Genomic DNA, 18,223 nt, shown 5'->3' on the forward strand with positions numbered 1-18,223 from the left:
ACTGAAAAAATATTCCTAATCACTAATAAAAAGAGAAAAACAAATTAAAACATCACTGAGGTTCCACCTCACACTAATCAGATTGGCAAAGATGATAAAAAAGGAAAATGACATCTGCTGGATGGCCTGTGGGAGAATAGGTGCACTGCCGAAGGAGTTGTGAATTGATACAATCATTTCAGAAAGTCTTTTGGAATAGTCAAAGTCACATATTCTGAGTATCCTTTCACCTAGTTATTTCACTACTAAGTACCTACACCCAAAAGATCCAAGGTGGAGGGAAAGGAAGGGCCCACATGTACAAAAATAATTGTAGCAGTTCTTTTTGAAGCAAAGAACTAAAGTGGATGCTCACCAACTAGGGCCTGGCCAAAGAAATGATGGCATATAAATGTAAGGGAATATTACTGTGGTGAATAAATGATGAAGGGAATTGAATTCAGAGGAACTGGGGAAGAGCTGTATGAACTAATGCAAAGTGAGCAGAACCAGAAGACCCATCTATCCAGTGACAACAACAACGTAAAGGAAAACAACTATGGAAGACTTCAGAACTCCGATCAACAAGATAACCAACCATGATTCCAGAAGGCTGATAATGAGTCACAATGCCCACTTCTCATCAGGGATGTGATGGACTAGAGGTATCAAACAAGACACATTTTCAGACCCCGCTAATGTGGGAATTAGGAGAGGGCTTTTATCTAGGGGCTGAGGAGAAGAGTGGCAAGGAGAGTGAAGGAGGAGTGAATTAGTGATGTTTAAAAAAAGAAAACAAAGAAAAGGAAAAAAATCCATAAAACAAAAGCATATAAATGCAGCTAGATAGACAGACAGACAGACAGATAGATAGATAAAGATAGACAGATAGATAGATGAGAGCACAAGGAAATTCATATGCTGAGAGAAGTAAGTGGGGCAGTTTGGTTATTAGCAGAGTCTTAAAATATATATTCTTTTAAAATAGCACATAACATAATCTTTCTGCTCTTTTCTGCATACTGAAATGTTCATGTTTGTTAATATTTATTAATTTGTTAAGAAAAAAGAACAAAGGGGAATCTATGTTAATAATTATCCAATTCTAAAAGCTAAAATTGAGATTAAACTCTTAAAAATGTTCTCTTAAGATATCCCAAAAGTTTATTTTAAGATGCAATGATCTCATTATTCAGCAAACAAAGCGGCTTTATTTTTCCTCAACAGGAATACTCAAGAGAGTATGTATTTTAGCCAGAATATTTTAATCAGAGATGGACTCTGCATGCACTTCATCATGCCTCAAGGGGGTCAGTACCTAGCTCAGTCTTCCTTTGCTCTCATTTTAGGGCCTGTAGACACACCCAGTGATGTAGCCAAGAGCTTTCCACTCCTACTTCCCATCTTCACGTTCCACCACCCACAGGGATGGTCAGATCTCAATTCTCACCACAGGCAATACTATGTGCTAACTCCATGACCCAGAATTCTGAGAATTCCCTCTGATCATCTCCTGCTGTCTATCCTTCCTTTGTGGCCTCTGCCTTGTTTTTCCTGAGCCTATTTTTATCTTCACAATGAGCTCTTGTCCCCCAATGCCCTGTTCTGTCGGTCCAACACCATGGCTTTGGCTTCAACTTCCTCCCTTTCCAGTCAAGTCTATGGTTACTGAGTTCAGTCATACACCGTACCCTATCTTTTCATCTGCTGCACCTTCATCCTATTTGCCCCTGACATCCTGCCAAATCCTAAATTTCTATTACTCCCAACTACCTGCCTTCTCTACTCCTACCTGAGTTCCTTCGAATACTGGTAGAAAAAGTCTCATGAAGGTACTGACTGGGTCCACCATAATTTGGTGATACCTAATCTTGACTTGGCCCTCACTGCTTCTCCCTCTCATACTCCCTTCAACAGCTATTCCTAACCTCCTCTTCTATCCTCAAGGCCCCCCTTCATTACTCCAACTCCCCGTCTTCCTAGCAAAGGACCTTAGCTCCTACATTACTAAGAAAATTAAGGTCATTCTAAATGAATCAAATCTTCCCCCTCACTCTACACCTGAAAACCTTCTACAGCATATCCCATGCTCTCCTCTGCTCCGACCTCTCAGAAACAAGTGCCTTTGTTCCTTGCCTCTACCAGGACCCTTGATCCCATCTGCTACATCCTCTAGGATCCTCCCACAATTATGGTCTCTCATCTCCAATCTTTCCTTATCTATACGCATTTACTAAATGCCTACGATGTGCCAGGCACTGTGCTAAGCACTTAACAAATATTATCTCATTTGATTCTCACAATAACCCTACAAGGTAGGTGCTATTACTATTATTCCCATCTTACAGCTGAAGAAAACTGAGACAAACAGAGGTTAAGTGACTTGCCCAAGGTCACACAACTAACATGTAATTGAGGTTGGCTTCCTGAGCTCAGCACTCTATCCACTGCTTCACCAAGCTGCCTCACAGCTATTAGCTCCTTTCTTCCTGCTGACTAACATAACCAAGTCTTCCAATTATTGCAAACCTTCATTTGAACCCGCCATCCCTCATGCTATCATTTTATATTATCTCCTCCCTTTCACCGCCAAAATCCTAGGAAAAGCAGTTCATACTTGTCTTCACCTCATCTCCCACTCATGCCTCAATCCTTTGCAATCTGGCTTCAAACCCCACCATTCACATGAAATGGCACACTCCAAGTGTACCGAGAATTCCTTGATTTCTCAAACAGATGATCTTTCCTCACTCCTTATCCTCCATGACCTCTCTACAGCTTCTGACAACCACTTGCTCCCTCCTTATGGACACTCTTTACCCCACAGCTTCCAAGACACTGCTCTCTTTGTTCACTGCAGATATGCCAGACAATTCCTTCCCATCTCCTTTGCTGGATTAGCATCCTACTCTGTGTTCCCCAAGCCTCCTTCTTGAACTCTTACCCTCCCCCTCTACAGGTGCTCTCCCCTTCAGGGATGTCAGGAACAATCAAGGATTCGTTTGGCAAATGAGTCCCAAACTTACACATCCAGCTCCACTCTGACTCCTCAACCCTAGTCAGGTACCATCCACTAGGCAGCTGTACGGAGATGTCCAATCACTAGCTCAAACCAACAAATTCAAAACAGAATCCATCCTCTTCCCCCTACACCTAGCCCTTTTCCAAACTTCCCTGTCTCTTGCGAGAGCACCACCATTCTTCTGGCCTCCTATACTTACCTCAGATATACAACTGATACTCTCCCCATACTGGCTAAGTTGCCAGCTCTCATCAATCACACTGGCCTGATCTCTCGCACATCTGTTCCTTCCTCTCCACTCCCAATTCCAACCCCCTTATTTTAGGACCTCATTTCTGAGGTTTCTAAGTGCTCCTCCTATACTTCCATCCTTCCCACTGCTGCCAATTCAATCTTCAAACACAGATCGAAGTAGGTCACTTCTCTGCTCAAAATTCTTCAGTAGCTCCCTCCCACCTCTAGAATAAGACAGAAACTCCTGAGTTTGGCATTCAAGGCCTTTCACAACCTGGCCCTCACTTCCTCTTCCAGACTTATTGAATATCACTTCTCCTAACATACTCTGCATGCCAGCCAACATGGCTCTCTTGCTTCTTCCTGTACTTTCATCTCCCACCTGTGGCTGCTGTACTCCTTTAAAGTTCTCCATCACAATCCCAGGAACATGGTCATCCCGGGAGACTCAAGAGCCTCCACACTGACTCCTCATCAGCACTCTCTGGCTGGAAGGCTGAGCTAAGGAGCTCCTCCACAAACCTCCAAGAAGGACTTCTCCAGCCCACCCCTTCAGCTTCCTTTTGGGTGGGGTCTTTTCCTATTAGATTTGAAGCTTCTTCAGAGCACAGACTATTATTCTTTTTCATGTTTGTATCCTCAACACTTAGCACAGTGCCTGGCACATAGTAGGTACTTAATAAAAGTTGCCATGACACCTTTGCACAGGCTCCCCCACCTTTCACTGCAGGTACCACCTCCTAGGTGAAGCCTCTCCCCATCTCCCCAATTGCTAGTGGTGGCTCTGTCCTCAAGTTAACTTGCATTTAAATACCTGTAAACACACATGTAACAGCCCCTCCTGATTTTACCGCCTGTGTGCCTTCCTTGGTACAATTAAGCTTCTTTAGGACAAGGACTATTTCATTTTTGACTCTGGATCCTTAGTACTTAGTACACAGTACCACAGTAAGCAGGCACTGAATTAAATCTCTATTAGACTGAATGAATGACGTTAGCTCTTGGACCCTCACTGATTCTTCTGCCACGTCACTACCAGGCTTATTTTCTTTATACCCACACCAGGTCACATCACTCTTCCGAACAAAACCTTCTCTTCCTCTTGCCCACTAATGAATGAATGAAAAACAATTATTAAGTACTTATTATGTGCAAAGTATTGGGCTAAGCACTGAGGATACAGAGAGAAAAGAAGACAATACTTGCTCGCATCTCAAGCATCTCACAATCTAATGATCAATGTTCAAATTTCCTTCCCTGGAAAGGAGGAATCTAAGACTGTGCACAGTCTGAAGGCATCATACCTTTCAATTCTTATCACCTCTCCACACTAGCCAAAAAGTAGCATTCTGTCCCCATCGATAGCCTGTGTTTTGGAGTTCATACTTCCCTACACCTAGAATTTCCAGGGGCTCCTATCGCCTTCAAGCCCCAGAACCATCTGCATACCTTGAGGCACTATGTAAGGAGGACTTCTTGGAGGAAAAAAATTCTACTTTGTGTGCAAATCTTCTATACTACAAAGCATAGTCCCTGGGGATGAAAAATCCACCTTATCTACCACTAATTACATGACCTTGGGCCAGTCTTTCATCTTCTCTTAGCCTCAGTTTCTTCACTGGAAAATAAGAGGGTTTAACTAGATGACTTCTAAGGTCACTTTTACTTCTAACATTTTATGATTCTGTGATGTGTGAATCCTCCATAATATGAGGTGCTGTTGGGCCTAAGTGCACATCATATGCCATACTGTCCATACAAGGCAATAAATGCAAAACAAACAACAACAAAAAAAAACCCACAACATTTTAATACAACTCTATGAATATGGCAAAGAATTTTAACCACCATACATCGTAAAAGGTAAACAAATTTCTAGAGAACTTGAGAGAAAACCCTTTTTTAAGGCTTTGGCTTTTCTAGCAAATGAAAAAACAAAACCACATTGAAAAAAACTGTTTAGCACTAAAACAATCTTTTCCTTTATGTACAAATATCCTTGACATTCCAACATTAGCCTGGTTAAGTTTTGCCATTTGTTAAGTTACTTTTTCTTCTGTGAACAAACAGAAGAATAAAACCCTTTATTATCTACCAATAAAATGTATTAAAACGTTAGTAAACATGAAGACCTGCCTTTCCCTGTCCCCGAACATGAAGTATAACAAGTGTTTTTCGAACTGTAACAGAAATCCTTCGTAAAACTTGGGATCGAGGGACGGAATTTATAGAGCTATGCCACCTGCTGATGCACAGGGCACTGATATGCTTATACCCAAACAGACAAGACAGAACAATCATAACTGTATCTTTTGGCAGCTAGATTCTCAGTGGATAGAGTGCTGGGCCTGAAATCAGGAGGTTCATCTTCCTAGGTGTGTGACTCTGGGTAAGTCACTTAACCCTGTTTGGCACAGGTTCCTCATCTGTAAAATGAGCCACAGAAGGAAAAGTCAAACCACCCCAGTATTTTTGCCAAGAAAACTGCCCAAGGAGCTACAAAGAGTCATACACAACTGGAAAATGACTGAATAAAAAAACCTCACATATTCATACAGATTATCAGTAGGATTAGTTATTTGAAAATTACCAAATACTACTACTTTTAAAGCAATATAAAATGTTTTAAAACAAGTCAAAAAACCAATTTCAACCAACAAATTCTGGCTGGCCTTCACCATTTAAAGAGCAATAATCCAAAATTGAAATAAAAATTTAATTCATGCCCATACTATACCTGGCCATTACCATGACCAAAGGGAGTACTGGATAAATTGGTAGTTAGGCTGTGCAAAATAATTTCACCACTTATAGATCCAGAAGCAATGTAGCAATCATTCCAATTAAACGTCACACAAGTTACTTCATTTTTATGATCCTGAAAAGAGATAAATTAAAATATGATGCCTAAAATTTGTTTTAACAGCCTATTCTTTAGACTGTTACATTACATTTTTTTTTGGTCAATCTAAGAATGTTTTCACTTTAACATGTCCTTCTATCTAAAAATTATATAATGGTTAGCAGAATATCTATACAACAATAAGTTTTCTTTGGTTGGGAGGGTGGGGAGAGGTGGGGTTAGGAGAAGGGAAATGTTTAATAACACCATGGAGATTATCCATTTCCTTCACTTCAGGAAAAAGTTAGGGCTAGACAAAGAGAGATGTGAGTAATTTGACACCAGAGGTCATTCATGACACAAAACAAATTAGTAACTAGCTAGTAATGGTCAGATTAGCACTAATATGAAAGATAAACACCATTACTCTATTTTTCTGTAACACTAATTAATAAACATTTTTTAAGTACTAGAAGCCAGGCACAGCGCCAGGCACCGAAGATACAAAGATGAAAATGAAACAGTCCCTTCCCTCAAGGAGTTTATGTTCCATTGAGGCAGACGTACACAGATAAGTAAATGGGGTGGAAAGAGAGGCCCTAGCAGCTAGGAAGATGAAGCTAGGCCTCATGTATCTACAGCAACTAACTCAGAAAGGTTTTCTCAGCATCTTATAAGGCTCAGTGCTATTCTTCCTTTTCTCAATCAAATGAAGAGCTGCTATTTCAAACAGGCAATAACTACAAGGGGATGGGAGAGGAAGGAAAAGAGGTGGGACTATTGTTTTAATATTTCAATTGTTTTTAATGTACAATGCAAACATCTTTTATTTTTGAAAGACATAAGTATATTCTTTATTTCAACTGTTAATACTACGGCACAGCAGTTATGTGACTTGCCTAAAAAACTGGGCATACAAGTAATAGAACTAAGAATATAATCCTAATTTCTTTTCATTTGAGGGAATGCTCTCCCATTCTCTTTCAAATAAATGTCTATATCTAAATATAGTTTTATTTTATCACCTCCAATTTAAAGAAAACCTGTATCACCATTCTAGGAAGAACTTATTAACTTTCCATTTATCTAATGTTTATCTAATACTGTAAAAAGTTGATGATCTTCCAATTTCAGCTAACAGGCATCTTCCCCCAAAGGCTGCTAATTACAAAGGTAATTCTAGTATTACAGATATTTTGAAGGATATAATTAAAGCTGAGAGAAAACCATTCATCTTTTTGCAATGTTCATTTCTCTAACTATACTGAACTGACTCAATGAAATCAAGGTCAGTAAGGTTTTCATCTACCTCATTTCCAGGGTAAATGACCACTATAAAAATTTACCCATAGGTATTCACATAGATTTTAGTCAACTTTAGAAACTAGAAACAAAGAAAAATATACTGCAAGGTGTTGTTTCTTTAATGTAAAAACAAATAACAAAAACCCAGCAGCAAGGGAATATTTTAGAGTACTTGAGTCAAATTCTTGATTCTGATGATTTGCAGGGTCCAATAACAACTGTCATTACTATTCTCTCTCATTTATCCATGAGCTCTTTCTTTTCTTTTTCATTAACTTGGTGGTAACATCAAAAAACACTTAAATAAAAAATGATGAGATGGTTCATTTTACTCAAAACAAGAAGTTTCTATTGTAGGGTTAAAACAGACATACAAAGAAAAAGACTTAAATGCAACAATTTATAACTTACAAAAAAAAAAACTATGAGAAAAGGACATTTGTGTCTAGAGGATTTAATAATATACATTTTTTTTACTGAGTCTCATGAGATCTGAAGCATCTTACTACTTTTAGATTGAATGTTAAAAATTCTTAGAAAGTAAAACTTGCTTAGTATAGCAAATAGGAAAAAACTCCCACAATTTTTCTGAGAATTCTGTTGGCAAACTAACTTAAAAATAGTTTCTTACCTTAAGAGATCGATGAAGTCTCTTTGATTTCAAATCCCAAATATTAACAGTGCTATCAAGGCCTCCGCTTACCAGATACATAGATGTAGAGTTTAAGTTTATACATGTCTGCTTTTGCTAAAAAAAAAAAAAAAACCCAAAATTCAATATAGTGGACACACAAATTCAGATTACAAAAAATTAACATGTAATTAAGTAACTGCATTCCTTGTAGAGTAATCCAATTTCAAGTTCTCCTTTCTTTTTGGGGTCGGGGGAGAATCTTTTCAGTACACCAAGAATGTCAGCTCAAGATTTTGGCAGTCAGATTTCAAACATATACTACATATACAGCCATCACCTCTGTCCTTCTGAGGAAGGACTTCTCTACTCAACCACTTGGAGTCTGTCGGGCCATTTTCCTGGCTCTACTTTATAGCATGAACACACATGTGGGGACCATTCAGGTAGTCCCAACAGCTCATCATGTGTTTCATTTAGGCCAAATTGACATGGTGTCAAGAATAGAATTTCAATGGATAACTGAGCATTATGATGTATCAAATATTAATGACCCAGCAGACCTCAGAGATTTTCAGCTATGCCTTTTCTTAGGTCATTCTGACATTTCAATGACCTATAAGCCAAGTCAGGGAACCAGGCACAGGCTCCCACTGAATTACAACACCTACATACTATGTTCTTAAAATCTTGTCATGAAAGGTTTCTTTCTCTTACAATATTATGCAAATTGGAACTTCTTTTTAGTTAATAGATGATTTTTGTTAATCCAAGTTATTAAACTTATTATAGTTAGTTATCTATTTATAAATACAGACTCCTTTTCTGCCCAACAAGAGTCCTTCTATGACAACTTATGGAAACCTTCTCCTAACCAACTTCTACCCAGCCCCATCCCCCCCCCCCCACCCACGTCTTCCATCTTGCTACCAGAGGTGCCAAGGTCAGGTCCTCCTGTGCAGGAGTTCTCTTACTACACTTCAGGAATTACACAGCTTTCCCACTGCTGGCCTCAGGGCTCAAGACTCATAGACACTTACTTCAAAAGGTTTTTTTATGAGCTATCCTAGGAACCTCACTATCATTTGCAATGGGAAAAAGGGAAATACAGTCTAAGTTTCAAACAACCAACTTACTAGTGAATCTATGGAATACAATCCATTTCTACACCAGAGAGTACCTTACAGAGTTGAGTTGTTTTGTTTGTTTTAGGAAATCAACAAGCTCTTAAGCCTGGTTAGGAAATGTCAACATATCCATGAGCATACTTTCAATTGCCTTTGACTATAACAATCAAACACTGATGGGCTTATGAAGATTTTCCTAAGAGCTACATTCCATTCATTCTAGACTATCAGAAAAGCCCTGAAGATTAACTGAAATCACTCCCTCACTGGATAGGAAAGGGCTTACCACAAAAGGTTCATCTTGTAGAGTGCACCATGCCCATACAGAGAGCTACTTGAATATCAAGTTATTTAAAGGATTCTCAGATCAACATCTTCTAAACTAGATGCAATAGCAGAATTCTATAGACGTCTGACCAAAAAGTAGGCATAAAGGAAAGCAGACAAACTGAGATTGTAGTCACATAAAATGGAGGTAATTGTGGTAAGCAAAGGGACCACCTGGAAATGTGGCCAGGTAGCCTCAAACCATTCTCTCAGAGGTCTTATTGAGGTCTTATCAGAGGTCTCTGCCAATAATACTTGTCACCAGGGTCATTAGCCTGTTCAGTTCATCAGCCTATTTATCATGTGAAGCAAAGAGACACAGTGGAAAGACGAGAAGCCATGGAATCACAAGACCTGAGCTCTAATCCCAGTTCCAATTCTTGCCACATGACCTGGAGTAAGTCACTGAGAAAACCAAGGCCCAGGTACCTCAAGCATAAAATGGGGACAACAACCCTAGCTTGTACTCTATGCTTCCCAAGGCCATTTGAGGATCAAAAAAGGAACTATACAGAAAACCCTTTCTGAACTGTAAAGTGCTCTATAGACATGAGCTACTAATTACTGTTATTCTTCCACTGTGACCCGTGTCCAACTCCTCACCATGCAACAAGGATGGCCCTGGGCCCTCCAATGTTGTGCCAGAGGAACACAAACAGATCCCACTACGCTGGAAGGTCTCCGAGTAGAAGTCCAGTGGGACAGGTGCTGCCCAAGGACCCACGTGGTTTAATATCAGAGAGGCTCACAGTGTTGCTTACAAAGAGATGGGTCTTTGTGGCTTCTGTAATTCTTGGATACAAGTCTGTTAAGGTATGGAAGGGTTGCAGCACTGGGTGGAAAAAACATCCACAGTAAAGAAACTATGGGTCATTAAAGAATTTGGTAAAATTCTCAAACTATGTTAGAATAAGCATAAACTGTACTAATCACAGGTGTTCTTGTAGGCTGATGGTCTCAAGAAAAGCTCTCCTTTTACTTTACAAATACAGTCAGCGAACTTTCCATGATTAGGACTTTGATCTTTACAGCATAAATCAAGCTTTTTTCTTTGCCATGATTCTGTGATCTCTGCAAGTTAGATCTACAATAAAGTGTTCCGGAAGTCAGACAGCTTAACCTCCAAGAGGCCATTCTTTTCACTTAAAATTATTCCAGCAGACTGGCATTAACTAGAAAGGTGTGTTAGTTTTCTGTTCAAAATAGTCACTGGTTATAGAACTCATAAACCTCTAGAGCCACAGAATACCTATTAACTGTCATTTATTTGCAAGTACTATTCAGAGAAATCACTTCATTCTAAACAACAGTAAGATTAGTACCATGACTAAACTCAATTTCTCTCTCTCCCTTCCTCCCTCCCCCCAACTCTGTCTCTCTGACTCTATCTCTCTCCCTTTTGGAGAGCTACAGTCACCACATAATAAGTTAGAAATTTAACTTTAAGGAAAAAACAGGAAAAGGTGAATTTCTTGGAAGACTCACAGCTTTAGATTTTGGTTGTCTTAAAAATCTCTAACTGACCTGTAAGGCACAGTGAAAGATCCACCTTTACAAGTTGGCTTATCCTAAGGAACACAGAAGAGTTGAGGTTTCATTAATGTGACTAAGAAGCATAATTAATGGATTTTTAAGAATTGAGATCTTGTATCCCCAAGATTTTTCAAGCAATGGGCATTTTTTGATGCAAAAATAAAGCAGCTGGTTAAGTAAGTCCACGTAATAAGTATATTTAATAGAACATATAAAAATATTTAATACTTCTAATATCAGTTTCTCTTTTAAAAGATAATGTCTTTGAATATTTGCTTAAGTTCAGCACTTTAGTTGATTCAAAATTTTCTTTCAAACATTTATCCATGTGGATGAGGCAGAGTAACCAACTATAAATGAACAATCTGCCTCAGAATTCTCATTCCAACATTTATCTGGCACCTGCTCAATGTTATGCACTGTGCTAGGCAACAGAAAAGCTACAAAGATAAATATAAAGACCCTGCCCACAAGCCATTTATAATCTATGAGGTATCTCTTGCACCTATGTGAACAAACATGATATAAATGAGAATATAAGTGTATGAGAGGGCCCAGCGCTGTGGCACAAATGAGGGGAAATCATTATCAGCTGTGGTATACCAAATAAGGCTTCATAGAGAAAGTGGTACTTCAAGTTGCCTTTGGAGAATAAGTCTGATTTCAAAAAAGATGTAGGAGAAGGGCATTCCAGGCCCTTTCCTAAGAAGTAAGGGTAGAGAGGCAGGAAGACATAAAACATCCAATATGTGGTAAGTAGTCCAATTTAGGTGGAATAGAGTCCACAAAGAGAAGTAGTCTGAGAGAGATTGGAACCAAATTATAAAAAGCTTTGAAAGTCAGCCTGGGTGTCTTCAACTTTATCCAGGAGGCTGTTCTAGGTACTGGAAATGGAATCAATTGCTCACTGAGAAAGGAAGACAGATGACCTGTTTAGGATAGATGGAGTCCAGGGTCATCTGAAACAAGGCAGCCAATTAGGAAGCTACTACAGTAGCCTGGTCAAGTGGCCATAAGGGTCTAAAGTATGGTGCCGGTCAAGGGAAACAGAAAGAAAGAGAAGAAAGAAAGAGAAGAAAGAGAAGAAAGAGAGAAAGAAAGAAAGAAAGAAAGAAAGAAAGAAAGAAAGAAAGAAAGAAAGAAAGAAAGAAAGAAAGAAAGAAGGAAGGAAGGAAGGAAGGAAGGAAGAGAAGGAAGAAGGAAGGAAGGAAGGAAGGAAGAAGAAAGAAAGAAAGAAAGAAAGAAAAAGAAAGAAGAAAGAAAGAAAGAAGAAAGAAAGAAAGAAAGAAAGAAAGAAAGAAAGAAAGAAAAGAAAAGAAAAGAAAAGAAAAGAAAAGAAAAGAAAAGAAAAGAAAAGAAAGAAAAAGAAAGGAGGGAGGGAGGGAAGGAAGGAGTCAAGAAATACAGAGAATGGAACACAACAGCAATAACATCAATAATAATAACAGCTACCTTTCACAGAGCCTTTACTGTGTGCCAAGTACTTTACAGCTATTACTTCATTTGAGTCCTAAAACAACCCTGGGAGGTAGGTGCTATCAAGATCTCCTTTTCACAGAAGAGGAAGCCAAGGCACACAGGTGTAAAGTGATTTACCCAGGGTCACACAGCTACTAAGTGTCTGAACTCAGTTCTTCCTGACTGGAGGCCAGTGCTCCACTGTTGCCACCTAGCCTTCTACTAATAGGACTAATGGTAGCTTATTTGTACCTCTCACAGGCATTTCATTCTATATACCAGTCTTATCTTCCATGCTTGATAATACCCTTGGGAGTAAAGTGCTTTATAACATGGTATTCGACTCTATGGAAATGCCTGAAGGACATCAAAGTTAAGTGACTGGCCCAGGGTCACCAAGCTTTTATGTATCAGAGGCAGGTTGTAAAACTTAGGTCTTTCTAACTCCAAGTTCAGCTCTTCCTGATTCCAAGCCACATTTGCTTCTAGTTGGCACTTAACTAATGTTTGATGAATGAATTACTGGGATCCAATAATCGGGACCAATGGTACAGAAACGGCTCCAATGGTACAGAGATACACCATATAATAGAGCATATTAATTGACTGTGGCCCCCCAAAACCTGTGATGATATATTTTATACCTTCCAGCAGCTGAGCTCTCTCCTCTGCTTCTAGTTCTCTCTCTTTTTTTAAGGGATATTTCTCCCATCTTCAATCGATTTCTGGCACAGGTGGTCAAGAACATGGATTAGTTTTTTCTCTACCTATCAGCCTAACCAGCCTAATGTTTACCACAAAGGAGAGCAGAAAAAATTCTGACTGACCTCTAAGCCAAGCTGAATTATACTCTGTGAGATAGAATGCCACTTATTCTTCTGAACTGTTTAAGCTGTTTATCCCACTGGCTAGGGATTGTGGTAATTCCAAGGGCTTTAAAATAGATATAACAATGTTCTAAAGACACTAGCGATAAAACTAAGCAAGGCAGTATTATCTTAAAAGTATATTCTATAATCCAAACTAAATCAGGAAGAAACAAGATACCTCAACTAACAAATCCCTTTGTTACTGCTCTTTTTAACAAGGCTGGGCTGAGCATAAAGGGCAGGTCCAATCTTCCTCATACTACAATCAAGATGCTGGGAACAATGGAAAAAGTAATACCAGTTGAGGTAAGGCTTCTTGGAGGTGAATCAGGGCCAAAAGGCGGGCTGAATCTCCAGAACTAGGACTGTTCCAATTATTTGGGAGTCAGAAAGATACTAGACACATCCCAACCATACTCAGCCTCCTAAAGCAGTCACTGAGCAGCACAAAAGGTCAGGGAGCCACAGTGTTCCTCAGATGGAGGAAGTAAGAAGGTGTCTCAGTTAGACAAAGAGAATGCACAGCCCAGAATACATCATCATACCTTCTACAGTAATTCTTCTTTCTGGTAGCAAGCTAAAAAGGAAGCTTGTTATTATGGAATATTCTCTTTGCTAAGAGGTATTACACATTGTAGTGTATTTGTGTATTTAACTTAGAGTTCTTAATGAATGACAAACTATCTTTGCAATTAGGTGCAGGTGCCATATACCATCAGGGAATAAAACAAGGTAAAGACCAATGGAAAAAAAAGTCAGGAATACTTACCCCTTCCGCCAACTCTAAAAGTGGAACTGGTTTACACTTGCAACTGGAAACGACTATTTTATCACCACCAGCAGATGCAGTCACCAAAAAATTATCTAAATGAACAGTTACGGAACACTGAACAATACATGAAAATCTACTCAAAGTTCATTTGTAACTAAGTGGTTTTAGAGCTGAAGCGAAACCTTGAAAGAGCTATTTTATTAAATTTGGAAGAATGTTAAAAGAAATCTATTAAGAACTGGTAAACTGGTGCTTTTTAAAGTTGTTTCAGTAAGCACTATCATCTCTGGTTTTACTAGAACTTGAAAGCATTTATAAATGTATTTCTCTAAGGGGCAAGTGAGTGTTTCGAATTTTCTCTCTCAAATATCACAGTAAGCTCAAAGGCCGTAGCAACTGATATCAACAACACAGCTCATCTATGAATTTGGGCTCAAGACAGACCCTGGCCTCCTGGCTGCCCCATGGACAAGATCCTCCATCTCTCTGCTCTGGGCATTCTCTTTGGCTATCCCCTATGCCTGGACACAGGCCCTCCTCCACTCTAAGTCATTTAGCCAGCCCTCATTTCATCTAGAAACCAAGAGGCTTGAACCTCTAAAGTCCCTTCCAACTCCAAATTTATGCTCCAATTAACAGGGAAAATAATTTCTAACCTATCTGGTAACAAGAGTCTAGAATAGCTTCACAGAATAATGCATTTATTATATACAGGAGATCTTTTGATACCAGATGTAGCAACACTGTAGTAGGGATTATTTTTTAGTCACCTGGGTTTCTTACAAAATTAAACAAGTTAATAACTAATGCTTAGAATTCTTGAAGTCATGAAAAATACTAGTCTTCACCAGAAGTTTAAAAAAAGAGTTCAAAAGGCTCATAAAATGAATGAAATTAATCTAGTATTACAGTTAAGATTCTACTTCATTAATATATAGTATCTTCAGAAAGTCCTAGTGTAGTTTAACATTTAATAATCTAGGTTAGTTATAATAGAAACCAACTACTTGTAGCCGCATTTAAAAGACAACTATGTTAAAGCTTAGGATAACTATGTCACAGAATTTGTAGACAATGTATTCTTCCTGACAAACAAGAAATGGCTACCATAGACAAGATACATGGTGTCTGATGACTGGGGAAATTTATGATTTAGGAAGTTACATGTTATTTTCATAAGATCAAAGGTATTAAGGTAAAATGTTACAAAAAGGGCTTTATAAAGCTCCCCCAAATATCTTAGACATTCTAAAAAATAAATACCTTTTAGTATTGGGATTTGGCTCTAGGAAAATCAACTGTTGAATTTTAGCTTCTCCAGGGAAAACTGCATTTTCAAAATCCTTGTTGCCATAATTGGGCAAAGGAGGGAATGAAATTCTTTATTTACAAGTTTCACTCTCCCCTTTACCTTACCCATGGTAAACGTGGTGTGGCAGAAAGAACACTGGATTAGGAAGCAAACTGTGTTTCTGGTCCCAACTCTATCATTACCTTTGGCTAAGTCTTTTCTAGGTCTCATTTTGCTCATCTGTAAAATGAAATTTCACATATTGGGGAATGACAAGCCAAACTGTGACTTGTGGATAGAATGAAATGTTATTGTACCACAAGAAACAATGAACAAGAAAATTTCAGTGATGCATGGGAAAACTTCTATGAATTAATGCACAGTGAAGTCAGTAGAACCAGAAAAACAATACAAAGGGCTGCAACAGCATAAATGGAAAGGGAAAAAAAAAAAACAAAACCGGAATGTTATAAAATTAAAATGACCCAGTTTAGTCATGGAGAAAAAAGGATGAAACGCATGTGTACAAATACACACACATATATATACATATATACCCTTCTCCCTTTCTATTTTGCGGTGGTAGATGCCTATGGGTATGTAACATCATATATGCTAACAACTTTGGTGATGTGTTAATTTAGTTTTGCTTTTTTTCCTTCTTTTTTTTTTTTAATTCATTACTAAAAGGATAGCTCTCTCAACAGAGAAAAATATACTCAGAAGTGAAGGTGATTAAAAAACTCCAAAAGTTATCAATAAAAATTCATATAATAAAATGAAGAAATTAGGATTGATCAATGATCTTTAAGGTCCCTTCTATTGATAAACACTCTCATATTCTGATTCTAATTATTATTCCTAAGACAAAGGAGATAAATCATGTGAATTTAGAACCCTGACAGTCTAGTTTAGGCTGGTGCTTTGTATCATTTTAAGAGATGAGGTTACTTATCTCCAGCCAAGACAGAAAAGAAAGGAAAAGTTCTAAACAGATCAATAGGATGGAACAATTAGGCAACTTCCACCTCTTCCAGGGTCAAAGCTTTATCATGTGCCTTCATTATTTTGTTTAAAATGCTGCCAATTTCCAGAGAAGAAAAATCCCAGTTTCAAGGGGCTTTAGATCATCTAGTCCTACTCCCTGCTGATAGTATAATTCTCCTTTGCAATATGCTTTTCAAATTTCTTTAGGGGGCAGTTCTACCTGTTAATAAGTTCTTCTTTAACTTAAACTAAAACCTACCTCAATGTAACTTATAGCCATTGATCCTAGTTGTCACCAAGCAGAGTAAGACTAAGCCCTCTTGGACACAAGGATCCTTAAAATATATAGAAAAATACCTATTCTCCCTCTAAATCAGGGGTTCAGATGGGGAAAAAATTACATTTTTATTTTCACTAACTTCTAAATGAAAGAAACATTTCCTTTAATTGTGAATGTAGGCAACAAGTACTATTCCAAGGAGGTCCTCACTTGCTAAAGGGAATCATGACACATGAAAAAAGGTTAAGAAACCCTGTTTTAAACTATCCCTTCTCTAGGCTAAACCATCCTTAATGCTCTAAGTTGACCTCATTTATCCTCCAACCTCTCCATTCCCTCAGAATAGATGAATTGTTTTAACAAATACCTGGCTCTACATTTTGAATTATTTCTGCAAAAAAACCCCAAACTCTCAAATATAAAACAATGCTCTTATGAAGAAAAGGATACTATTGCTACTCCAACACAAAGAGCTGATTCCAAGAGATGATGAATGGGGGTTGAACTGTTCTATCACAGTCATAGAGGACGAGTCCCATATTTTAATATCGTCCCCCGATGAGGCAAATCTGATGCTTTCTTGCATGACTGCACCTACAAGAAATGTGAAACAATGTATAAAAAGCATGTTGAAATGAAGCAGTTGATGTGAACCAAATGACTGTTTCCCCTCCATGAAAGCACGATAACAATCAGACCCCACTTATCCTAAAATCTCATCTATATGGAATACAGCAGAATGCCAGGAAGCCAACATCATTATCATACCGTGTAACATTTGCTTAGAGTTTTCACAATTTGCAGAAGAGTATCCCATACATCACCTGAGTCTTTAAAAAGCCCTCCGATATAGCAATAGGAATTATATGCTAATGTTATGGAAGATGAAACTGAGGGTCCGAAAGTTATGACTTAGTCAGGCACAGAGCTAGCACATGGAGATCATGGGATCTAGGGCCCAAACCATCATCTGACTTCCAGGCTAGCACCCTCTCCCCTTCGCTACACTGCCAGCTCAAGGCCACTGAGAGGACATAAAGGCACAGAAGTCAACGTACCAAAGCTCAGCCTGTGACTAACTCATACAAAAGAACTTTACTAATTTTTCAATCACACACACCTCATGTCTACATGTCTCAGACCTGGGACTCACAGGCTCACATGCTAAGAATGGACCTCAGAGGCCAAGTCCCACACAGTGGAAGCTTCCTGAAGGCAGGGACTGTTTTTACATTTTCTTTTGCTTCCCTTGTACCTTGTACGTAATAGGCCCTTCATAAATGACAGTCAAATTGAACCTGTAACTAAGCAGGAATCACCTCCAAAATCCTAGCAGTCACCCTACTTCTATTTTTGAGTCAAACACAGGCTTCTGGTGCACATTCCCCAGGCAATGGCCTAATGTAAAGGTTCTGCTATCCGTGTGATCTTGGCAACTTCTGCTCTCTGTATTTGCTTCTTACCTCTAAAATACAGATGTTGGATTAGACTATTGCTAAGGTCTCGCAGACCTCTGAAACCCATGATCCTAGGTCTCTCAGAAGACAAGGACCACATCTCTTCAAG

At 38.7% G+C, this 18,223-nt stretch overlaps 1 protein-coding gene across 3 annotated transcripts in view; it reads right to left on the bottom strand.

Moving 5' to 3' along the window:
* NEDD1 (NEDD1 gamma-tubulin ring complex targeting factor) overlaps positions 1 to 18,223 on the bottom strand; it is a 62,333-nt gene that overhangs the window by 41,200 nt on the left and 2,910 nt on the right. For 2 of the 3 annotated variants that reach the window (XM_036761018.1, XM_036761017.1), the window contains exons 2-5: positions 17,108 to 17,251; positions 14,097 to 14,191; positions 8,014 to 8,130; positions 5,973 to 6,113 (exon numbers count right to left, since the gene is read on the bottom strand). In XM_036761018.1, the coding sequence (XP_036616913.1) occupies positions 5,973 to 6,113; positions 8,014 to 8,130; positions 14,097 to 14,191; positions 17,108 to 17,243 (489 nt within the window). In that variant the 5' untranslated portion in view covers positions 17,244 to 17,251. The remainder of the gene's footprint in view (positions 1 to 5,972; positions 6,114 to 8,013; positions 8,131 to 14,096; positions 14,192 to 17,107; positions 17,252 to 18,223) is intronic. The other variant, XM_036761019.1, reaches the window with a different exon arrangement.

The sequence above is a fragment of the Trichosurus vulpecula genome, chromosome 5 (genome assembly GCF_011100635.1).
Source record: "Trichosurus vulpecula isolate mTriVul1 chromosome 5, mTriVul1.pri, whole genome shotgun sequence".
In the NCBI taxonomy this organism is placed as follows: domain Eukaryota; kingdom Metazoa; phylum Chordata; class Mammalia; order Diprotodontia; family Phalangeridae; genus Trichosurus; species Trichosurus vulpecula.